The 25216-nt window shown below is 39.4% G+C and overlaps 2 protein-coding genes and 1 non-coding gene across 7 annotated transcripts in view; 1 reads left to right on the forward strand and 2 right to left on the reverse strand.

Moving 5' to 3' along the window:
• The window catches only part of LOC132406938 (ataxin-1-like), a 28620-nt gene extending 28397 nt beyond the window's left edge, over positions 1-223 (reverse strand). For both annotated transcript variants that reach the window (XM_059993078.1, XM_059993079.1), the window contains exon 1: positions 80-223. The gene's annotated coding sequence lies outside the window, so the exon portion shown is untranslated. The remainder of the gene's footprint in view (positions 1-79) is intronic.
• Positions 224-291: 68 nt separating this feature from the next.
• On the reverse strand, positions 292-420 carry LOC132407229 (U6atac minor spliceosomal RNA). The gene has a single exon (XR_009516416.1). It is a non-coding gene; the product is annotated as a U6atac minor spliceosomal RNA (small nuclear RNA).
• Positions 421-3620: 3200 nt separating this feature from the next.
• On the forward strand, positions 3621-24969 carry nob1 (NIN1 (RPN12) binding protein 1 homolog). 4 transcript variants are annotated; one of them, XM_059993081.1, is made up of 9 exons: positions 3621-3726; positions 9770-9902; positions 11898-12031; positions 14063-14134; positions 14879-15067; positions 15279-15482; positions 16686-16783; positions 18459-18603; positions 19723-24969. In XM_059993081.1, exons 1-9 carry the CDS (start codon positions 3658-3660, stop codon positions 19987-19989), a joined length of 1311 nt encoding a protein of 436 aa, XP_059849064.1. In that variant the 5' UTR covers positions 3621-3657; the 3' UTR covers positions 19990-24969. The 4 variants fall into 4 exon arrangements, with proteins under 4 accessions (XP_059849064.1, XP_059849065.1, XP_059849066.1 ...); XM_059993082.1 differs by having other exon boundaries at positions 15282-15482; XM_059993083.1 differs by lacking the exon at positions 14879-15067.
• The last annotated feature ends 247 nt before the right edge of the window (positions 24970-25216 follow it).

Consider the following 25216-nt stretch of genomic DNA (forward strand, 5'->3'; position numbering starts at 1 on the left):
AGATCCCACTTTCAGATTTTTAAACTTCATCGAACAGACTGTCGGAGTGATTTTTTTTTTAGCTGAACTTCTTTTTTACCTGCAAATCTCATCCTGATTCTAACAGCCTCCGTGAATTCATTGGTTTCTCCCTCTCAGCCGTCGAGCCTTTAATTTTCTTTCGCCTGCAATTAGAAACTCAAGAAAAAAACTTTACATCGACAAACACCGAGGCGCAGACTGATGCCGTCATCCGACATTGGAAAGCAGAGTCGGCACTTTTCCACCTGCAGCGCCCCCAACAGTATGGGCAGACTGCATTACCTGCGCCTTCTGGCTGTTCCGTTAGATGGCAATGCCTCAATCATCTGTGTCATGTAAGGCCACTAGAGCCCCTTCCATCCTTATCAAGGGGAGTGTTAACCTTGGTAAAGACAACTCGTAGTATCGAAGCCCGTGGTCATGGTCAACATGCAGTATGAACCGCGGGAGAACTTTGGGAATGCTGGAGAATGTGTATCGTGGTTTTATAATACAGGTTCTTCAACCATCTCTGGTGCATCACATTTCTATTCTCACCCAGAACAAAGATAGGGCTCCCCAGTAATTACCTTCTTCCATATTCCACTATATTCAACAATTTGAAAAACAAATCAGCGATTCCAGCTCACACCTCACATTTATAGCATTTACTGCACTTTAACTCCTTTTTGCAGATACATTCAGACTTCATCCATCGTTTCTTAGGTACATCTTTTAATTGAAAATTAAACATTAACATGTAATTTTAGTAACTCCATCGCCACTATTCGTGCAGAGATCAACGGGATCATTTTATCTTTCCTGCTGCCACTGTGTCAAAGGCCTTTTCTATATTCTACATTTCCCTTCTGCTGAAGTTCAGTAAATTTATTATCAAAGTACGTATACTATCCTGGGAATTATTTTCTTGCAGGCATTCACAGTAGAACAAAAAAATACAATAGAATCGATAAAAGCTGCAGACCAAGAAGGACTAACAACAACTAACCTGCAAAAGAAAATAATGTGTGCAAACACACGAAATAGATAAATAAACAGGCAGATGGGACTAATCAGCCATTGTTGACAACTTGTCAAGAAGCAGACGTCAGGAATTAACCCAAGGAAAAAATATGGAGCTGGAGTCCCCAAGACGGTCTTTTGTTAAGTTCAAGGTTGACTGGCAACTCTGGGATGCCACTAGTGCCAAATTGTATCGGTCTCTGCCGTTCCTTTGGATTCATCGGGTTTGTGGAAAGGGGGAATTGTTGCATGGGCAGCAGCTTGCTCTTCATATTGTACTGCCTTGACTTGTGTATTGACTATGAAGATAGCCAGGACGCAACATCCATAGTCAACCCTGATCAACAGATAAATAAATATGTCCATCAATACATGAGAACGTGAGCTGCAGATTACTTGAAAATGAATCCATAGGTTGTGCAATTAGTTGTCTGTTCCTGAACCTGGTGGCGTGAGTCCTGAGGCTCCTGTACCTTCTTCCTGATGGTAGCAGCAAGAAGAGAGCATATCCTGGATGGTGGGAGTCCTTGATGATGGACGTTGCTTTCTTGTGGCAGTGCTCCCTGGAGATGTGCTCGATCATGGAGTGGGTTTTTCCTGTGATGGACTGGGCTGTATCCACTACTTCTGTTGGCCTTTCCATTCTTGGGCATTGGTGTTTCCATACTAGGCTGTGAGGCATCCAGTCGGGATGCTGTCCATAATGGATCTATAGATATTTGTCAGGTGACATGCTGAGTCTGTGCAAACTAGAGGCACTGTTGTCCCTTCTTTATAATGCCACTTGCATGCTGGTCTCAGGATGGATCCTCTGAAATGATGATACCAAAGAATTTGAAGTTACTGACCCTCTCTGCCTCCAATCCCCTAATGGCTGATGGACCTTTTGCTTCTTCCTTCTGCAGCTGATACTGAGCTCTTTGGTTTTGCTGATGCTGCAGCACCTTTCAATTAGATTTTCAAACTTGCTCCTATATGCCAATTTGTCACTCCTTCTGATTTGGCCAACAGCAGTGGTGTCGCCAGCAAACTCAAGGTATGACAATGGAGCTGTACTTAGCCTTAGATCTTGGAGCTTATTGATTAGGTTGGAGAGGATGATAGTATTGAATGCCGAGCTGTAGTTAATAATGAGCATCCTGATGTAGTGTGCATCTTCACCATCCAGATGTTCCAGAGATGAACGAAGAACCAATGATATGGCATCTGCTGTTGACCTGTTGTGATGGTAGGCAAATTGGAGTGGATCCAGGTCACTCCTCAGGCAGGGGTTGATATGTTTCATCATCAACCTCTCAAAGCATTTCATCACTGTGGACGTAAGTGGTTGTGGACGGTGGTCATTGAGGCAAGTTACCGAGTTCTTTAAACAGTATAAAGGCATATCTAGACATTTTTGTAAAAGAAAATTCAGATCCCTATTTTACCTGACTCTCTACTTATTTCGACCTGTTACGTCAATACTTCTTATTTCCAGTTCTGAAAGAAAAGTAATTAATGCAAAATGTTAACTTACACTCTTTCTCCACAGGAGTTACCAGCTTTTGAGTATTTACAACATATTGTGTTTGAATTACAAATCTACATTTGTTTCATATTAAAGTCATTTAAACCATTGAACAGCCTTATCATGCATAATTTATAGTTAGAATCAGTTACATAACTGAAACTTTTCCTTCAATTAACTGTTGCCTGGATTGGGGAGCATGCCTTATGAGAATAGGTTGAGTGAACTCAGCCTTTTCTCCTTGGAGTGACAGAGGATGAGAGATGACCTGAATGAGGTGTATAAGATGATGAGAGGCACTGATCGTGTGGATAGTCAGAGGCCTTTTCCTAGGGCTGAAATGGTTGCCACAAGAGGACACAGGTTTAAGGTGCTGGGGAGTAGGTATAGAGGAGATGTCAGGGGTAAGTTTTTTACTCAGAGAGTGGTGAGTGTGTGGAATGGACTGCTGGCAACAGTGGTGGAGGCGGATTCGATAGGGTCTTTAAGAGACTCTTGGGTGGATACTTCAAGCTTAGTAAAATAGAGGGCTTTGGGTAAGCCTAGTAATTTCTAGGATAGGGACATGTTCAGCACAGATTTGTGGGACGAAGGGTCTGTATTGTGCTGTAGGTTTTCTATGTTCTGTGTTCTATTCTAATATCACTATAACATTATTTGATCATTATTGCATCATTGTCTGTGGAATCTTATATTTTTTATCTTTTGCAAAGGTGACCGCTCTTTGACGGTACATAATTCGCTCTACGTTTTATTCTTAACTAAGGTTTGAGAGTCAACGAATGACATTTTTGTAAACATCTTTATTTTGAATAAGGACTGAGAATCGACGCATCACTTATTGTAAATAACTTTATTTAGTGAACAAGGACTCAGAGTCAAGGAATAGTTTTTGTAAGTAATTTTATTTTGTAAAATGTCTGAATAAAGTATTTTTTGGGGAATAAACTCACTCTACGTTTCTTTGGAGGACCCGCAGAGTGCCACAGGCGCTAGGTGAATGCAAGTTTTCCTGCCCTGTCACACTCTGGGTTCGCTGATTATTATATTGCCCAATCAGCAGCAGGATTTCTGAACGGTACGGCGCCAGCAATGTTGTTCGTGATTGGACAAAGTAACAGCAGAAAATGGCGGCCTGTATGGTGGAGCATGTTGTTGCAGACGCTGGAGCTTTCCTGAAGAATGCGCCACTGCAGGTTGGTGCAGATCTTTGAACTCTTGAGTAACGAATTTACTGAAAGTCATTTGTTCTGTGCGATGCTTGACGCTGAGTCTTCGTTATAGGGGCGAGCGGTGGTGGGGCTCTATCTTACTTTCCAGGTTCTGGGAAAGTTGTCGGGATCAGAAATATTGCGGGTACTCGGTAGGTGAGGTGAAATTACAGAATGTTACTAGATGGGTTTAAAACGGGATAGATCCCCAGGGTTTCTCAACCTAAAAGAGAAAGGGCGAGAGGGAGGGAGGGAGCAAAGAGGAGAAAGGGAGGTTGCTGGGAATTGTACTTGGACAGGTTGGAATTCATCAAAGGTGTTGGGCGTGAAATCCTGTATGGGGGGGGGAACACCTTAATTATTTCCTCTTTCGGGAAATAGTCAAAATATACTGATGTATTGTAATTGATGTAGACAATCACAGAAAAGTAGAGCACAGAAAAGGACTCTTTGGCCCATTTAGTTCATGTCAAACCATTTAAATTGCCTACTCTCATCGACTTGCACCATAAAGCCCTCCATACTCCTACCATCCATGTACCTATCCAAACTTCTTTTAAACGTTGAAATCAAGCACACATGTACCACTTGTGCTTGCAGCTCATTCCACACACTCATCACTCTCTGACTGAAGAAGTTTCCCCACATGTTCCCCTCAAACTTCACCTTTCAACCTTAGCCCATGACTTCTGGTTGTCCCACTCAACCTCAATGAAAAAACCCTACTTGCATTTACTCTACCTGTATCCCTCATAATTTTGTATATCTCTATCAAATCTTCTTTCAGTCTTCTATATTCTAAAGAATATAGTCCTAACCTATTCAATCTTTTCATATAACTCAGGTCCTCCAGACCTGGCAACATCCTTGTAAATTTTCTCTGTACCCTTAAACCTTATTTATCTCTCTCGTAGATAGGTGCCCAAAACTGCACGCAATATTCGAACTTGGAGGCCTCATCGATGTCTTATACAACTTCAACATAGCATTCCATCTCCTGTACTCAGTGACAGCGACACACACAAAACGCTGGAGGAACTCAACAGGCCAGGCAGCATCTATGGGGATAAAAGTACAGTCGGTGTTTCAGGCCAAGACCCTTTGGCAGGATGGCATTGATTTATAAAGGCCAACGTGCCAAAAGCTTTCTACCTATTAGTATCACCACTTTCAATGAATAATAGACCTGTGTTCCCTGATCCTTTTGTCCTACCACGCTGCTCAGTGCCCTGCTGTTCACTGTGTATGACCCATCCTGGTTGGCCCATCTGCCATTTTTAAGTCCATTTTTCCAACTGGTCCAGACCCATCTGCAAGCCATGATAGCCTTCCTCGCGGTCCACTACACCCCCAATCGTAGTGTCATCTGCAAATTTGCTGATTCAGTTAACCATATTACCATATAGATCATTGATGCAGATAACAACAACGGACCCAGCTCCGATCTCTGTGGCACTTGAATGCCAAGTGACTGAAACTTCTTGACCAACGTTCAATGTGGGACCCTGTCAAATGCCTTGCTAAAGTCCATGTAGGTAACATCCTCTGCCTTGCCTTCATCAAATTTCCTGGTAACTTCCTTGTAAAACCCTATAAGTTTGGTTAGACATGACCTACCATGCCTGAAGCCATGCTGACTATCCCTAATCAGTTCATGTCTATCTAAATAGTCATATATATGGTCTCTTAGAATGTCTTCAGATAACTTTACCACTACTCATGTCAGGCTCACTGGCCTATAATTTCCTGGGATATTTATAGAGCCAATCTTAAACAGTGGAACAACAGTAACTCTCCTCCAATCCCCTGGTATCTCACCCATCACTAAGCGTGATTTACGTATCTGCTAGGGCCCTGGCGATTTCTGTACTTGCCTCCCACAGGGTCCAAAGTATTTATCTGCCTTAATGCGCCACAGGACCGCAAACACCTTCTCCTCCATATAGGGTTTGTGAAGTTGATGCTGTTTTGCCTCATTTCTATAGACTATGTATGTCTTCTGAGTAAATGCAGTTGCAAAAAAATCATTTAAGATCTCCCCCATCTCTTTTGGCTCCACACATGGATTACCATTCTAATCTTCTAGAGGACCAATTTTGTCCCTTGCAATCACTTTGCTTTTAGCATGTCTGCAGAATTCTTTAGAATTCTCCTTCACCTTGTCTGGTAAGGCAACTTCATGCTACCTTTTAGCTCTCCTGATTTATTTTTTAAGTGTTCTCTTGCATTTTTTACACTCCATAAGCAACTCGTTTGTTCCTACCTGCTTATACCTGCAATGCACCTCCTTAACCAATATCTCTTGAAAGCCACCTACTGTAACAACCTTATGTTTCTTGTAACAGACTGATCCTCTAAATCCCTCAGACTGTTGGGTGGCCTGTAATATATCCCCATTAACGTGGTCATACTACACAATTCCACCCATAATATGTCACTGGATGGAGTTTTCCAATTTATCATGACAGAGCACTTCTGTGACATTTTCCCTGACTAATAACACCACCCCTCCTCCTTTAATCCCTCCCGCTCTGTTGCGTCTGAAAAAACGGCTGCCAGTCCTGCTGCTCTTGGGCAGAGTGCTCACATTTACTTTAACCAAACCATAATGAAGGATGAGGTACATTCTAAATCAAGATGGAGCTCAGTTTGGAGGGAACCTGCAAGTGATGGCGTTCCCCTGCAACCACTACCCTTGTCCTTAGTGGTAGAGAATGCAGGTTTGAAAAGTGCTGTTAGAGCAGTCTGAGCACCTAATGGTAGTCCGTTTTGTAGATAGCACCAGCTGTGTGCCAGTGGTGAAGGGAAAAGATACTTGTGGTGAAAACGGAGTAACTTGGAGCTGTTAAGGGAAAATTGCATCTAACTGTTTTCCAGGAAGCAGTAACAGGATGAGTGAGACTCCATGTTTAATTTCTAGATAGATTTGTTAGGAAAACATGAACCCAATAAGAGACAGTAGCATGGATAGCAAACGCTTTGTTGATATTTCAATGTCAATTTTTGTACATTGGGGAAAATGTCAATTCTCAGAAGTCAGTACTGGGAATATGGTTTATTTTAATGCATTAATGACTTTTCAATAATAATTCCTCCAAACCATACTGTTTGACCTGAAGTGTTACCTTTCCCTTCCCACATGCACAGCGGAGTATTTCTAACATTTTGTGTTTTTACTTTAGATTTCCACTATCAGCAAGTTTAAAAAAAAAATTCCATTTAATGACTCTTCAACTTGCGATAGTTGAAAGGTAATTTCAAGAAATTTGGTAATAGAAATTAAATTGATGGAAAGAGTAGGGAATGATGAAAGCTTTAGTGGAGAAGCAAGCAAAAATGGCAGCAAAAAATGGATGGTGGGGATAAGAGAAAGCTGATGAAGAAAAATAGAGGGACATGTATCTTTTAAAGAATTATAACTTAAGTTGTTGCAAAGTTATTAGCTGCCTCCCAATTATTACTTGGGGGAAATTTGTGTTGGTGGCACAGTACCATTGTGGTTAGTGTAACTGTAACACTATCACAACACCAGCAACCGGGGTTCATTTTAACACTGCTGTCTGTAAAGAGCTTGTATGTTCTCCTCATGACCACATGGGTTTCCTCTCGGTGCTCCGGTCTCCCCTCTTATTTCAAAGACCTATGAGTTAGTAGGTTTCATGCTCAAAATACTGGAGAAACTTAGCAGGGCAGGCACCATCTATGGAAAAGAGTAAATTGTCGACGTTTCAGGCCAAGACCCTTCATCAGGACTGGGGAAGAAAAAGAGAAGTTAGAGAAAAAAGTGGGAGGAGAGGAGGAAGAAGTTCAAACTGTTAGGTGACAGGTGAAACCGGGAGGAGTGGGGTAAAGAGCTGGGAAGTTAATGGGTGAAAGAGATCAAGGGCTGGAGAAGGGGGAATCTGATAGGCGAGGGTAGAGGATCATGGAAGAAAGGAAAATGGGAGGAGCACCAGAGGGAGGTGATGGGCAGGTAAGGAGATAAAGTGAGAGAGGGGAGTGGGAATGGTGAAGCTGGGAGGGGATGCAATTCCAGGAGGTTTGAGGAATCGATGTTCATGCCATCAGGGTGGAGGCTACCCAGACGGATTATAAAGTGTTTCTCCTCCAACCTGAGTGTGGCCACATCACAGCAGTAGAGGAGGCCGTGGACTGACATGTTGGAATGGGAATGAGAAGTAGAATTGAACAGGGAGATCCCACTTTTTCTGGCGGACAGAGTGTACCGTAAGTGCTTGGTGAAACTCTCTGAATCTACATCGGGTCTCACAGATTATACAGGAAGCCACACCGGGAGCACCAGATACGGTAGAAGATCCCAACAGACTCACAGGTGAAGTGTTGACTCAGCTGGAAGGACGATTTGGGGCTCTGAATGTTAGTGAGAGAGGAGGTGTAGGGCAGGTATGGCACTTGTTCCACTTGCAAGGATAAGTACCAGGAGGAAGATTAATGGGGAGGGATGAATGTACAAGGGAGTTGCGTGGGGAATGATTCCTGCGGAAAGTACAAAGTGGTGGGCGGGGGGTAGGAGGGAAGGTGTGCTTGGTAGTGAGATCCTATTGTAAACGGCAGAAGTTACAGAGAATTATGTACTGGACATGGAGTGGTTGGTGAGGTCAAGAGGAACCCTATCCCTGGTGGGATGGCAGGAGGATGGGGTGAGAGCAGACATGCACAAAATGGAAGAGATGCGTGTGTGGTGAAGGCAGCTTTGGAGGAAGGAAAGCCCTTTTCTTTGAAGAAGGAGGACATCTTATTGGTCCTGGAATGTAATGCCTCATCCTGAGAGTAGATGTGGTGGAGATGGAGGAAGTGAGAGAAGGGAATGACATTTTTACAAGTGACACAGTGGGAAGAGGGATAGTCCAGGTTGCTGTGAGAATCAATGGGTTTATAAAAAATATGAGTAGATAAACTGTGTCCAGATATAGACTGGGAGATCGAGAAAGGGGAAGTAGGTTTTGGATATGAACCAGGTATATTTGAGAACAGGGTGGAAGTTGGAGGTAAAGTTGATGAAGTTGACAAGCTCTGCATGGGTGCAGGAAGCTGCACCAATGCAGTTAATGATGTAGTGTGGGAAAAGATTGGGACTGATACCAGTGTAGGCTTGGAACACAGACTTCCACATAGCTGACAAAAAGGCAGGTATAGCTGGGACCCACATGAGTGCCCATGGCTAAATCTTTGGTATGGAGGAAGTGGAGGAGCTGAAGGAGAAATTATTGAGAATGAGGACCACTTCTGCCAGATGGAGGAAAGTGGTGGTGGAGGAGAACAGGTGGGGTCTGTTATTTAGAAAAAAGTGCGGAGTTTTAAGGCCCTCCTGATGGGAGATTGAGGTTTATAGGGGCATCCATAGTGAAAATGAGATGATTGGGGCCAGCAAACTTGGAGTCATTGAAAAGATCCAGAATGTATGAAGTGTCACAAATGTAGGTAGGAAGGGACTGAACCAGGGGTATAAAACAGAGTCAAGGTATACAGATACGAGTTTGGTGGGGCAGGAACAAGCAGAAACAATGGATCTACCTGGTTAGGCAGGTTTGTGGATCTTGGGTTAGTAGATTAATTGGTCACATGGGTGTAATGGTGGGGCATGGGGTCGTTGGGCCAGTAGGGCCTGTTGCCGTGCTGTATCTCTAAATAAAATGGGAACAATCAAATGTAGAACCTAACTTCTGTATTGAAAAATAACAGGAATAGTTAAAGTATAGATTGGCAAAAGTCAATGAAGAAATGTAAATTATTTTCCTTACAGCTGTGAAAGTTATTTTGTCTATCTGTGCCCACTGCAACAAAATTTAAAGGAGCCAAAATATGGTTTCAAAACAGCCCTAAAGAAAAGGCATTAGACACTTCCACACGTCTGGACAAATCTATATGAGAGCATCACATTCTTGCTGTTCATGTGACTATCCCTTTTACTTCATTGGCTTTAGGTCAATGAATCTGGGTCAGGAGTTTATTGCATAAGCATTTGATAGATGAGATTTCATTACATTATTGCTTTTTGTTTTAACAGGAATTTGGTAAAAACATCTACACATTAAAAGAAGTTGTAAATGAAATTAGGGATAAGGAAACTAAGCGAAGGCTGGCAGTTTTGCCATACCAGCTCCATTTTAAAGAGCCATTTCCCGAATATATAAGACAAGGTGAGTTTTCCTTCCCCTTGTAATTCCCCTGGCTTAAATGAATTAAAAATATGTGTGAAACTTTAAATGCTTCCTTATAAAACTGATACTAAATTTACTGTTTAATGACTTCGCAATTCTTTGGACAAAGTGGATATCCATGAAGTAAGAATTTGCGATCATCTCTCCAGATGTCTTACTAAGTGCTTTGCTTGTGTTCAGTTACTTTGAAACAAGCCTGTTATGATGGTGTATAGAGTAGCTATTTCATTCTGCAGGATCTTACAGTTAAACACAAGTGAATTAATGACTGAAATGGTGTGTAAATAGCAATTGTTATCTAACAGAGTTCAAGGTTATGTCTGCAAGTGAGAAGAATTGTGTAGATTTCGATACGGCGGCTTCCAAGCAATCAGACCTATACCATCAGCAGTAAACTTGTCAAATGTTTCAGTAAATGAAGCAATAGAAACCAGTAATATGGTAAAGAACCAGGACTACTTCTCAAATAAAAGTTAAGACAACTTAAAAATAAAACAGAACCATACAAAGCAGCAAAACAAGAAACAAAGGTTGTAGGAGAAATATATTCAATAAGGTAATGGAAAAAACATCCAAAAAGAGAATAATGAAGATACTCCCAAGGGAAATCAACATTATAAGTTTTCAAAGAGAGACCATAAGACATAGGAGCAGAATTAGGCCATCTGGCCCATCAAGTCTGCTGAATCATGACCGATCTTTTTTTTTAATCTCCTCCTCAACACCTGTTCCTGTCCTTCTCCCTGTGGATACCATGTCCAATCAAGAACCTTTCAATCTCTGCCTTAAATACACCCAACAACTTGGCCTCCACAGAATGTGGCAACAAATCCCACAAATTTCTCAGCATCTCTGTTTTGAAAGGGTAGCCCTCCATCCTGAGGCTCTGCCCTCTTGTCCTAGACTCTCCCACAATGGGAAACATCCTTTCCACAGCTACTCTGTCTAGGCCTTTCAACATTCGAAAGGTTTCAATGAGATTCCCCCCGCCTGCCCCAAAAAGCCTTCTGAATTCCAGTGAGTACAGACCCTGAGCCTTCAAATGTTCCTTGTATGAGAACCTTTTCATTCCTGGAATCATCCTTGTGATCTTCCTCAGGACCCTCTCCAATGCCAGCACATCTGTTCTAAGATGAGGAATCGAAAACTGTTCACAATCCTCAAGGTGAAGCCTCACCAGTGCCTTATAAAGCCGCAGTATCACATCCTTGCTCTTGTATTCTGGACCTCTTGAAATGAATGCTAACGTGGCATTTATCTTCCTCACCACCAACTCAACCTGCAAGTTAACCTTCAGGGTGCTCTGCACAAGGACTCCCAAGTCCCTCTGCATCTCAGATTCCTGGATTTTCTCCCCATTTAGAAAACAGTCTGCACCATTATTTCTACTGCCAAAGTGCATGACCATACTTTTTCCACATTGTATTTCAGGATGTGTGGAAGGATAGATAGTTCAGGACAAGTTCAGGAGAGGATGGATGTATGCATTGCAAGGTTCTTGAAAATTAATAATAGCAATAGGCTAATTGAAACTCAGAAACTAGATTTCCCAGAAGGATAGCTCGATGAATTTATAACAGAATTCACATGCAAACATGTAGGCTGTTAGTTTGGGTCATTGGAAAGATACTTGCTCCTCGAGTCTGTGAATTCAGATGTTGAAATTGTAAATATTGCATTGTAGAGGTACTATTGGATCGAGATTGAAACCAAAGTTATCTCTGCTTATTTCAGCAAACATAAAATGCTGCAATTGATTTTAACCACGAAGGATCTCCTGGGGCTGTATGCACTAAAACAAACTAATGTTTATTGGTGTGTGTGGACCCTCACTATGTGGAAATTTATGGGTGGGTCTACCAATGTTAAGTTTCAAAATTCATTCGTGTGTTAATCCTGAAGAAGTGGATTAATGTTTTTCAGCAATCTCAAAAATAATTAAAACATTTTTCATTTTCGCTTTTTTTTTCATAGTGTCAGAATTTTCCAAAAAAACTGGTGACTACCCCAGTCTTTCGGCAACTGACATTAAAGTTCTGGCATTAACCTGTCAACTTGAAACTGAATTTGTGGGAGCTGGCCACTTGAAAAAAGAACCTGTGCAGAAAGTAAGCCATTTATCAGTTGCAAGTTCTTTTACTGGATTCTTTCTAATACTGTCTAAACATCAACTGTGTTCAGATGCCTTTAGATATGGATGGACTTTTCATTGGGTGGATAGGTATCCTACTTCAGTTTTTTTTTGATTGTTTCCCCACCTTCAGTGACATTCACACAACATCCAAGCTTTTGCTGATTACGCAATACTGGTCAAGAAAAGGAATAAGCAATTTGAGTCTCCCAGAATCCAGCTGCTTCAGTGACCAAAAACTCGAACATAATATCATATAATTACCACAGCTACCTAAGGTGACTGGGAACCTGCTTAACCTGCAGCATTTAGAAAGGGCTCATCGTGACTGGAAGTCTCTGATCAGTGGTGTTCCATGAGGATTAGTGCTGGGACATCTTGTTTGTAATACATATAACTTACTAGGACTAAAACCCAAGTGCTTTGATTAACAGGTTGGCAGGTGACACAAAACTTGGTGTAATTGCAGATTGTGATGAAGGTTATCAGTGAATACATCAGGATTTTGAAATTTGAGCAGAGAAATGGCAAATAGTGTTTAATCCAAGTGAGTCTAAGGTTATATTTTGGGAGTTCAAGTGTAAGGGGAGAGTACACAGTAAAGGGCAAGGCCCATAAGAGCACTGATGTACAGAAAACTCTTGTGGAGCAAGTCCATAGCACCCTGAAAGAAGTTAGGTAGTAAAGAAGGCATATGACATGCTTGCCTTCATCAGTCAGGTACAGAAATGGCTCACCTAACTGTAGCCAGGATGGGCGGTATTAGCTATAAGGAGACCCTGGACAAACTTGGATAGTTTAATCCAAAGCATCAGAAGCATTAGGGGTGACCTGATAGAAGTGTATAAAATTTTGAGGGACATGGAGTACTTTGTCAGAACCTTTTCCTCAGGGTGAAAATGTCAGATGATAGAGGGTATTGCTTTAAGGTGAGGGGGAACAGTTTTAAGTAGACTTGCACCAAGGGTTGTAGGTACCTGGAATACACTTCCAGTGGAAGTAGTAGAAACTAATACAATAGCCGTGTTTAATAACCATTGAGGCATGTGAATATTCAGGGAATAAAGGGATATATGCTGGCAAATGAAATTGGATTTAATTTTCATTTCATAAAACTAAAATTTAAGTTCAATTTGGAATGGTACTGCTTGGCACAGCTATCATGGGCAGAAGGGCCAGCTCCTTTGATGCCGGAAGAACAAGTGAAAGACTGGCACCATCTAGGTCCAAGCAATCAATGTGATTCACTAATGTGAATTTGTTTCTGATGTACCATGACTATAGTGTGCACTACAGTAGGTCACCAGTTGCTCCTTGGCTGCACCTACCCCCGAGGCAAGGTATATGTAGGAACACAGGAAAAAGAATTGGCTGTGACCCTGAGGACCTACTCTGCGATTCAATATGATGATTGATCTTTTACCTTGGAGCTACTTTCAGAAGTACTAATTGCATATCTCTTGATTTCCTTTAATATCCAAAACTCTATTACTGTCTCATTTGGCTATTGAGCATTCATATCCTCTTAGAAAATTCCAAAAATTTACTTCTCACTGGACAAAAAAAATCTCTCCTTGGTGGCCAGGTCTAGAACTTAATTGTAGCTTGTTGTTATGATTTGTTCCAATGATGTAAAAATGTGTATCCATGACCCAAAATCCACATTTTCAAGGAGATTTGCCCCTCATTCTTCTATTTCAAAATTAAAATTGTATCCATTGAGGATACAAAACAAGACAAATATAATTTATTGGTCCAAAGTAAAATTACATTATTTATGAGGTAATATATTAGCACCATTTATCATGTCAAAACATGGATATTGGATCTACATTTGGTATATCTAAAATATAAAGACTTTGAAGTGTGTTGATATTTGCGCCATTTTCCGAATTTACATCATTGCCTCAGTAAACTATCTCATCGTCAATCCAGTGATTGTTTTGTGTAATAGGAATGTTTGGCAGCAGCGCTGAGCAAAGTTACAATTTGTGATTTTTTTTGGTAGATTGAAGTGAGTAGCACTTTAAGACATCCAGAGTCACCGATCAACGTAGCAGGCTTTCATCTACCATCTAAGGTAAACAAAATTAAACATGCTTGGTTAAGAACATTGTAAAGGATTTGAGTTTGATTTTGAGCTGCAATATTAAACAGGAAATGCTGAAAACATGAAAACAATCAGCACTCGGGAAGCAACTGTGAAAAGAAATGGTTAATGTTTCAGATCAATAACCTTCTTTCAAATTCTTCAGATCACTGACCTGATACTACAATTCTGTTTCTTTCTTAATTCTTCCAGTATTTTGTGTGTGTTGCTTGGATTGCCAGTTTCAGCAGATTTTCTCGTTTCAGTGGCAGAGCTTAAATGATACATGATTCAGCAAGGTCCGGATATGCATCTGTGGGTCTTTGTGAGTCTGGGACTTGCTTGTGTGGAAGCATCTGAATGTTGATGTTGCCTGTGGGATCATTGGTCTCGGCCAGCTGGATTTGCCCTGTGTAGTTTTTGTTGTGTGGTGTTGGAGGTAACATTGAGAGAACTGTTCAACGGAGGCTGAAATTCCTCAATGTCTCATCTGAAACCTCAATCTCACTGAAATGAGTGATGAGATGTCTTGGAGTAAAGTTTAATTTATAAGTTAAGCTTTACAAATACAGACTTCATTTCTGTACTTCAGTGATTTAATATACCTTATCAAGTCAATACTTGGTCAAGAAAAGCTGTGTTTTATTACTGAATATCTACTGTGTAAAACTTTGTAATCTAGAAGTGCAACAAATGTACGAAACATCTAAAAACATTGTTGTTTTTATGGAGTAGAATCCTCAGAGGGGTTTCACAAAAGGAGGTAGTGTACTTCCTTTAAGTTCTGAGGAGCTGTGCCATCCCTCTACAGGACATTCCAGTGAGTTGCCAGAAGTTGATTTATCAGAATTTGAAGCCTTTCACTTCTGGAGAAACCCGCTACCAAATATTGAAGATGATCTGCAAGATTTACTCGCAAGTGATGTAAGCTTTATTCTGTTGACAGATTATTGATTTGAAACATTTGTATTTGTGGCATTTTCTGTTTTAAACATTTGAAGTATTTTAGTTAGTTGTGTTTTTTTTCTGTTTTATTAATAAGTAGCATTTTTATAAATTTAGCAATTATGAATTAACTTTAGGGTTCTGAGAAGTAATTCTAGGTATCCTAATTGTAACTAACTTTGCTGCCTAGCAGAACAAAGAGAATGTCTGCAATTTGAGAGAGAGATCGTTGAGCCAGGATGGAAGCGAGGAGGAGAAGGTGGAGGATGACAGCGACGACAGTGAAGGGTGGATAACGCCGAGTAACATTCAGCAGATTCATAGAGATATGGGCTGCTCTGAGACAGCAGCAGATATCAAAGTTGGTTGTATGACTACAGATTTTGCAATGCAGGTAATAGATTTTGCTTCCTGTTTAAAGTTTTTGAATTGTTAGGATATATATGCACACATACACGGGAAATTTTCATTATTGCCATTGTCCCTCTGCGAAAGTTTTAAAATCATTTTGAAGAAAAAATCCAGCACACAAAAAACTGAGCTTCATGGAGCCAACTCGAACAATAGATCAGGCATTGTAGGCACACTTTGGACAACATAGAAAATAGGGGTCATTGATGAAAAATTAAGAGCTGAGACATCAAAGGTAGGAGCTTGGACAGAAGGCTGCTGTGTTGTATGTTGGACTGGAAGTCACCTGCATGACATAACTGTAACCCCCGGGTCGCCTCAGGCTCGCTCAGCTCATTCTCGTCTAGGGGGAGCAGCCTTCGGCCCTGCCAAGCTGGGTAATCAGCTGGTGTGGATGCTGTGTGATGTCCCCGCCTCGCCCAAAAACAGACAGTACACCATAAGCGATTAAATGAGTACAATTTATAAAGGTTACTATAACTAAGTGATTAATAACGATACAGTATGTATGAAGAGAAAAAATGAAAAGGCGTCAAACTTATCAAAGTCCAAACCACTTCGTGCACAACCGTTGGAGCTCAATTACTGAAGTCTTCTGGCCACCATTCGATCCCTTCCGAACTCTTCGACTTGCAGCTCAGGACCCTCCGAGTGGTCAACCAAGCACATCTAGCTTCATCCCCCCTCCTCGGAGTACCTCCTGGCCTCGGACCTCCGCTTGGGGTCTGTTCCTCGCCCAGCTTACAGCGTTGCGTCCTCTCTCTCGACCCCCTCACGCCGATCTGCCCAAAAGCCCGTCAACAAAAGCTTACAGACTCAGAAGAAAGAACATTAATCCCCATTTGGTTTACAAAGGAATACAATTCTCGTTATCAGTAAATTTTAACCCAAACAAGCTTCCAGCACTCTCTCGCAACAAAGAAACATTCCTGTTTTTAACAAAACAAAAGCCCTTTCCCAACAGTAACAAAGAAAAAAAGAAGAAACCCCCTTTACATAACATTATTTGGATTAAAGCTTACTTTGATTCTGGATCCATTTGTCCATCATCTGTTGTCAATAAAATACATTCATTTACTTTAATGATCTTTTCTGACTATATTAGGTATTGCATTGTGTAAGTTACTTGTTCTGTAGGCAAGTGTAGCAATGCAAAAGGATAATTGTGAGTGCTTTACTTTCTTAGAATGTCCTTATTCAGATGGGGCTTCATGTCATTTCTTTGAATGGAATGATTATAAAGCAAGCAAGGAACTTCATTCTGCGTTGTTTTGCATGTTTCAAGTGAGTATTAATGAAGGGGCTTGTTTCTCTTTTTCCTGCTGCTGCCCAGTGTGGGTGTTTAGAGCATTTTTTGTTTTTATTTTGAGTATTAATATACTTTGGTAAAATTTGCCAATATGTGCAACTAATAATGCATAAAAGGACCAGGATTTCATGGGGTAATTGGAGATTATCGAATGAAATCCTTGCATTTATTGGATCATTATGTGTGTGAACCCTATATATAACCTAGGAGAGATTTTGTTTTTTTCTTTAAAAAGGCAGGATATAAGATTCTTTAGAAGCAAGATGCTATAAATGGGAATGAAAACATAAGTAACTAAAGTAATGTTAACAAGCAGTATTAAAAGACTTGTGTGGAAAAATACATTTCAAGTTAATTGAGAATTTATGAGGAACATAACTTAAAGCATACTAATTTGGTCAAATCCTACCATTCTGCCAAATTTGTCTTCAGCATTGCTGAGATATTGAAGAAGAAAGAAATTGAACACTGAAGTTATAACTTTTCCCTATTTGATGTTTTCGTGTACATATTGACTTTGAGCACCAGGCAAACATCTGCTATGTCTAGAGACACAAAAGAGCAGAAGTGGGAATCTGGAGTAACACAATCTACTGGAGGAACTCAGTGGGTTGAGAAGTAGCTGGAAGCAAATAAATAGTTGACATTTTGGGTCAAAAACATAGCTCTGGAGTGAAAATGAAATGGCCAGCATAGAGAGGAGAAAGGGAGTGGCAACAATGAATTCTAAGACAATTGAAGGATTTCGGAACCCTCCTCAGTCTACCAGTCACCTTGGAATACTCTCCTGCCAGTCCCCTTCTCTCTGTTGACCACCCTGCTGCTCCATTTTAGGCCTGATGCAGGGTTTTGACGCAAAATGGCAACATTTTCTTTCCTCCCACAGACCTGCTGGTTTCTCCAAGATTGTTGATCCAGTTATGTCTACCTGCATCCAGTTAATTGAGGTGTAATATATTTTTATCCTATCAGTGGGAAAGGATTTTATTCTCCACGGATGCTGTAACAGTATTTATTGATTAAAAAAATATTATGAATACCTGCAAAGCAGCTTGCTGCCTTTGGTTTAAATACTGTGCTGAAGCTCCAAACTGAAGAGCGTAATATGGTTTTCATTTTTCATATCAGACGTGATTATCGCCCTGTGACTCATTGCTGACCTATTTACTCACTTCAATTCCATGTTTACTGGACACAATGGAAAATATTTTCCCATTTTAGCCAATTGTATTTAAGGCAGAGCTAGATAGGTTCTTGATTAACCAGGGCATCAAAGAGTGTGGGGTGAAAGCAGGGGAGTAGGGATGACTGGATGAAGTGGATCAGCCCATGATTGAATGACGGAGCAGACTCAATAGGCCAAATGGCCTACTTCAGCTCCTATATCTTATGGTCTTAATTGGTGCTAGGACTAATTGTAGCACACCTTCCACAACTGAAATTATTAAAATTAATTTAGCATTCAAGACCTGTGAATTTAACTTAAGTCTTCATTCTGTGTCTAAGTTAAAACAACTTCTAAGAAACTTGAATCATGCAACAGAGTTTTTTTTATATTCTATTAATTTTTTCAGTAAATGTGAAAGGGCAATGAAGATAATCAAATATTTAAGTTCTAGACCAATTGTCTCTCTGCTTGGGTTTAACCAGGACCACAACTAACATGAATAAGGAATTCTGCCCAAACTGTGGTAACAGGACGCTGAAAAAGGTAGCAATCACTGTGAATGAAGATGGCAGTCTTCACTTCCACTTCTCAAAAAATCCAAAAGTGTTAAATCCACGAGGCTTGAGAGTAAGATCAGGTTTTATTTGTATTGTTTGACATGAAACATGCTTTGAGATGTTGCATAACTGTTTGTATTTGTGTCTCTATTCTTAACATACCCTGTAATATAAAATTGCTGGGATTATAGTTTACATTATTTAAGAGAAACCTGATGTTGAGCTATAGTTAGTCACTACTTTATATAAAGCAACATCTCAGGGTTAATAATTCCATTTTTTAAACTTTCCACTGTTGCAAATGTTTTAGGTTCTGCCCTCTAAATATTATGGTTTAAATCGGAACACTGCAGCAGAGAGACAGGCTCCTGCCTGGTGCAATCGAGCTGCCACTGGACCATAGACCTTCACACCTCTCTCATCCATGTACTTTTCAAATTTCTCTTAAAGGCTGAAATCGACCCCATACCACTGCTTGTGCTGGTAGCTCATTCCACACTATCACCACCCTCTATATGAAGAAGTTTCCCCTCATTTTCTCTTTAAATATTTAATCTTCTGCCCTTAACCCATGACCTCCAGTTGTAGTCTCACTCAACCTCAATGAAAAAAGCCTGCTTGCATTTATCCTATCTATACCCCTCATAGTTTTGTATACCTCTATCAAATCTCCTCTTAATCATCTACATTCTTGGGAATAAAGTCTTAAAAAGTGTTGTGTAGCATTTGAGTACGGGTTGGGGAGGGGAATTCTTTAAAGCTCATTGTGAGGAGCAGTAATGCATGAAATGGAGTAATTGATAAACTTTCACCATCAACCCCCCCCCCCCCCCCATGTCTTCTTGGAAGCTTTAATAAAAGTGATCTTCTGTGAGGGGGAGAGGATGGAGATACACGTTTAACAGCTGAATTTTTTTAGTAAGTGAATTAGAAGTTATGAAAAACAGCAGCAGTCCATATAGTAACTGTTCTGTAGTGTAGTGGAATAAGTGCTTTGTGAAAAATTAAGGAAAAAATGTTTTAAATATCTGGAAGGAATAAGAATAGTTCTATTTTAAGATCAACTTTTGGTAATTCATGGTTGATCGTATTTAGAAAACAATTGTAAATTCCTTTCATAGCATGATATATATTAAATATCTGGACTTTAAACTTTAGGTGAAAATAATGTATTTCCCTTCTTCAATAGCATTCTCTCCCATTACCACATGGTGGGAAACATGCCAACAATCCGCATTTGACTGAGGATCAAAACTTCCCTCAGCAACGACTTTCCAAGAAAGCGAGGCAGAAGACTAATGTTTTTGACCCGGATTACATTGCTGGAGTTTCCCCATTTGTGGAAAATGATGTCTACAGCAGAGCTGCTCACTTAAACATTCGCGACAGCAGATTTGGAGGTGGGAGGAGGAGATTAAACCCAAATGCTGCCCCAAAAAAATTTGTTAAGAAATAAATGTTTTTCTTCTAAACTTTGGTATCCCCATTTTCAATATAGTTTTATTAAAAATTTAAGCTATAAATTTATTTGTGTATCATGTAAATTGTCAGGATTTATTAAAGTGTTGAAAAGTGCTTTCCAGACATGGTTCTTTTAATTATGAACACAAGCTGTTATAACCAAGAAACCCAATCTGTGAAACTGTTTTCTTTAGGGTGTTTAGACTTGCATTACTTGGTAAGAGAAGTTATCTGTCCAGCTGCATGATGTTTACCTAATTAAATTACTAAAGAAAACAATACTCCTTAAAGCTTACATTTTTCTGCATTTAGAGGCTAAACAGAGCCTGGGAGGTGTGGCCAGGTTGGAAGCGGCGAGTTTGTCTATCATCTTTTGGCTTCTGCCCAATGCAAACAAAGGGACTTCTGGTTCCAATTTACTCCTCAAATACTTTAATTTCAAGTGGATATGGGCCAGGGATTCCCATGAGTTGGTTGGAATATTACACATCTACAGAGACTTGGAGAACATCTTTGAGTAGTTCCCACTGTCCTCTTGCTCTGGCATAACATAGAATGTATGTTTTGGAAGTTGGATATCAGGTACATAAAAAATGTAGGTCTAATCACCGGAACTGGCCAAATGAGAGCCTGTGATGGGACTGTCTGTGTGGGAGAGGACACATACCCTACAGTGAATTTGGAAGATCTTGCTGTATGTGGTACCTGTCCAATAGTTTGACCTACAAAAGTTTGGGCACCCCGGTCAAAATTTCTGTTACTGTGAATAGCCAAGTGTGTAAAAGATGACCTGATTTCCAAAAGGCATAAAGTTAAAGATGACAGTGGCTGACGAGTCCCATCTGCCTGTTTGTTTATCTATTTGGTGTGTTTGCACACTTTATTTTCTTTTGGAGATTAGTTGTTGTTACTCCTTCTTTGACTGCAGTTTTTATCGATTCTATTTGTTCTACTGTGAATGCCTGCAAGAAAATAATTCCCAGAGTAGTATATGGTGGCACACAGTATATGTACTTTGATAATAAATTTACTGAACTTCAGAAGAAGGGAAACGTAGAATATGTTTCTACGTTTCCCTCCTTCTACATGTCTCACGGGTTCTGTGAGGGCCACAGCAAAACCTTCAGCTTGCGCCTCTTGAGGTGGCCTATTGTGGATTTTGAGGTGTACTTAGGATCGTTATCCTGTTGTAGGAGCCATCCTGTTTTCATCTTCAGCTTTTTTTACTTTGTGATGCTTACTTCCAGAATTTGCTGGTATTTAATTGAATTCATTCTCCCCTCTACCAGTGAAATGTTCCCTGTGCCACCGGCTGCAACACAAGCCCAAAGCATGATCGATTTACCCCTGTGCTAAACCGTCTGAGGTGTTCTTTTCATGAAATTCTGCACCCTTTTTCCCCAAACATACCTTTGCTCATTGCAGCCAAAAAGTTCTATTTTAACTTCATCAGTCCACAGGACTTGTTTCCAAAATGCATCAGGCTTGTTCAGATTTTCCTTTGCAAACTTCTGACACTGAATTTTGTGGTGAGGACGCAGGAAAGGTTTTCTTCTGATGACTCTTCCATGAAGGTAATTTGTGCAGGTGTCACTGCACAGTAGAACAGTGCAGCACCACTCCAGAGTCTGCTAAATCTTCCTGAGAGTCTTTTGCAGTCAAACGGGGGTTTTGATTTGCCTTTCTAGCAATCCTATAAACAGTTCTCCTGGGAAGTTTTCTTGGTCTTCCAGACCTCAACTTGACCTCCACCGTTCCTGTTAATTATATTATGAACTGAGGAAATGGCTACCTGAAAAGACTTTGCTATCTTACAGCCTTCTGCTCTGTGGGCATCATTTATTTTAATTTTCAGAGTGCTAGGCAGCTGCTTAGAGGAGCCCATGGCTGCTGATTGTTGGGACAAGGTTTGGGGAGTCAGGGCATTTATAAGGCTTTGAAATTTGCATCACCTGGCCTTTCCTAATGATGACTGAACAAGCCATACCCCTAACAAGGTAATTAAGGTCTGAGACCTTGGTAAAAGTTATCTGAGAGCTCAAATCTCTTGCGGTGCCCAAACTTTTGCATGGTGCTCCTTTCATTTTTTTTCACTCTTAATGTACAAAACAAAAATAATACACTAATCTTGCTTAAAATATTGAAAAGAATGTTTCCTCTTCAACTTTGAGTTTTGGAGATCAGTTCATCTTCTACTCAATTATTCACAGTAACAGAAATTTTTACCAGGGATGTATATAGGTATATGTGCAAGAGCATAGGAATTACTCTTTTGGTAGACCTTGGGTGGAGATGATGAATTTCATTAATATTTTACTTCACGGAGAGTTGCTTCCTGTAGAGTAGTGGTACATTTATTCCAGAGACACAGTATGGAGTTTTGGCAGGTGACTGTTTTGCAAAGGAGTACAGTTACAAGTCACATTTAACCAAAAGGAGTGGCAGAAAATGAGAGTTTTGGTTCAGCAAGTCTGCTCCACCATTCCATAATGGCTGATTTATTATTCGTCTCAACCCCATTCTCCTGCCTTCTCCCCATAACCTTCGACACCAATATTATTGAAGAGCCTATCGTTTCACTTTAAATATACCCAATGACTTGGCCTGCACAACCATCCATGGCAAATTCACCACCCTCTGCTTTCATAATGGATCCTCTGAAATAATAACACCGTGTAATTTGAAGATGCTGACCCTCTTCACCTCTGATCCCCTGATGAGAACTAGCTCATGGACCTCTGGTTTCCTCCTGAATTCAATAATCAGCCTCTTGGTCTTGCTGATGTTGTGAGATGTTGTTGTGGCACTACTCAGCCAGATTTTCAATCTTCCTCCTATATGCTGATTTGTCACCACCTTTGATCTGGCCTACAACAGTAGTATTGTCAGAAAATTTAAGTATGTCATTAAAGCTATGCTTAGCCTGACAGTCATAAGTACAAAGCAAGTAGAGCAGGTTCTAAGCATTCAGCCTTGTGCTGATGGAAATTGTGCAGGAGATGTTATTGCCAATATGAAGTGACTGGGGTTTGCACGTGAGGAAATCGAGGATCCAGTTGCACAAGGAAGTATTGAGTACAGGCAGTCCCTGGGTTACAAACGAGTTCCATTCCTGAGTCCGTCTTTAAGTCGGATTTGTACATAAGTCAGAACGGGGACATCGGTATCACTTAGCATCAGTCAAACGTTTGTCTTGGTATATAGTATATATTTTACCTTTCTATGCATATAAAACTCAAGAAACGTATGTATTTCAATAATTAAACCACTGTGTTGCTTAGTAATAATTGTAGCTTTCGTCAGGGCAGGGCTTTTCACATGCTCCATTATTCTGACTTTATCCTTTACCTGTAGAGTACATATCAAGAATGGACTAAAATGCCTATAGTGAATTATTTGAAAAATAATTCAAATAATTTCCAGTGTGATGGAAAAGTTTAATTAGATCTGTTTTAGATGTGCTGCAGTGTGGGTAAAGAATGACTAATATGAATATATTTCCTAGATTGCAATATTTATTTCAAAATTTACCAATACAATTACCTCAGAAGTTTTTTCAAGAACTGAATAAATATGTAAGGAAATTTCTTTGGAAAGGTAAGATGTCAAGAATATCATTGGAAAAGTTGACATGTAAATTTGATCTAGGAGGGTTACAACTTCCAAATTTTAAGAATTATTATAAAGCAAATCAACTTAGATTTATTGCATCTTTTTCTGATGAAGAAAAATTGGCATGGATTAAAATAGAATTGGATAAGATAGGAGAAAATATACCAGAAGATTTTATATATAAATGGGAATCCAAATGGATATGGGAAAAAAAAGAATCTCCTATATTAAGACACTTGATTTATTTATGGAGTAAGGTAAGTATAGATGATGAGATAAAGAAATCTTTATTAGCAAAAAGAACTTTAATTCAAAATAGGCTTATTCCTTTTACAATGGACAATAAACTTTTATATAATTGGTTCCAAAAGGGGATTAAATATATAGGTGATTGTTTCGAAGGAGGTATATTGATGTAGTTTGATCAATTAAAAAATAAATATAAAATAGCAAATAACACTCTTTTCTGTTATTTTCAATTAAGAGCCTATTTATGAGAAAAGCTGGGACAAACAATGTTGATACCAAAACCTAGTGAAATAGAAATATTGATTCAGAAAGGAAGAATTAAAAAATTTACATCTTGTATGTATAATTTGATTCAAAAGCAAATAATTAAATTAGGAATTCATAAATCAAGAAAAAAATGGGAATCTGATTTGAATGTTAAAATTGATGGGAAAAACTGGTCAAGATTATGTTTTGATAGTATGAGAAATACAATAAATGTTTGACTTAGATTAATACAATATAATTTTTTACATCAATTATATATAACACCACAGAAAATAAATAGATTAAATTCAAATATGTCTGACCAATGTTTTCGATGTAATCAAGAAATTGGTACCTTTTTACATTCTACTTGCTCTTGTTTTAAAATTCAACCATTTTGGATAAATTTAAGACTTTTATTGGAACAAATTACTGGAGTACAACTCCCACATAGTCCACTATTATTTTTATTAAGAGACATTGAAGGGACAATACCGAAACTTAAATTGAACAAGTATCAGAAAAAATTTATAAAAATTGCATTGGCAGTAGCCAAAAAAGTTATTGCAGTTAGTTGGAAATCTGATTTATATTTAACTATGGATTGTTGGAATAATGAAATACATAGTTGTATTCCACTTGAAAAAATTACGTATAATTTAAGAAATGAATATATTTTTGAAAATTTGGCTCCTATACTTACAAAAGATAGGATTAAATACATAGGGCCTTTGAAGATAAAATTATAGTAATTGGAGAAAGTAAAAAATAAATATCAAAATTATTTTGAACTCCATGGAGCATGTGGGGATCCTTTGATATCCAGGCAATCTTTCTCTTCTTTCTTTTTTTTCTTTAGATAAGGGTTAAGGGGGGGGGGGGAGGGTTAATATTATCTTTCTTACTGTTTTACTATTACATTTATTTGTAATTTCTAAAATTTAACAAATAAAAAAAATTGACTAATAGAAATAGTGGTATCTGGAGATGTTTGTGAGTATATACAGTTTGGTAGTTATTTTGAAATATTTAAAGCAAATGAAGTTTTCTCCCAATATTAGAATAAAGGTCTAATTTAATGTTAGATAAATCAGTAAAACTTATTGTAGTTAAAA

The sequence above is a fragment of the Hypanus sabinus genome, chromosome 17 (assembly GCF_030144855.1).
Source record: "Hypanus sabinus isolate sHypSab1 chromosome 17, sHypSab1.hap1, whole genome shotgun sequence".
In the NCBI taxonomy this organism is placed as follows: Eukaryota; Metazoa; Chordata; class Chondrichthyes; order Myliobatiformes; family Dasyatidae; genus Hypanus; species Hypanus sabinus.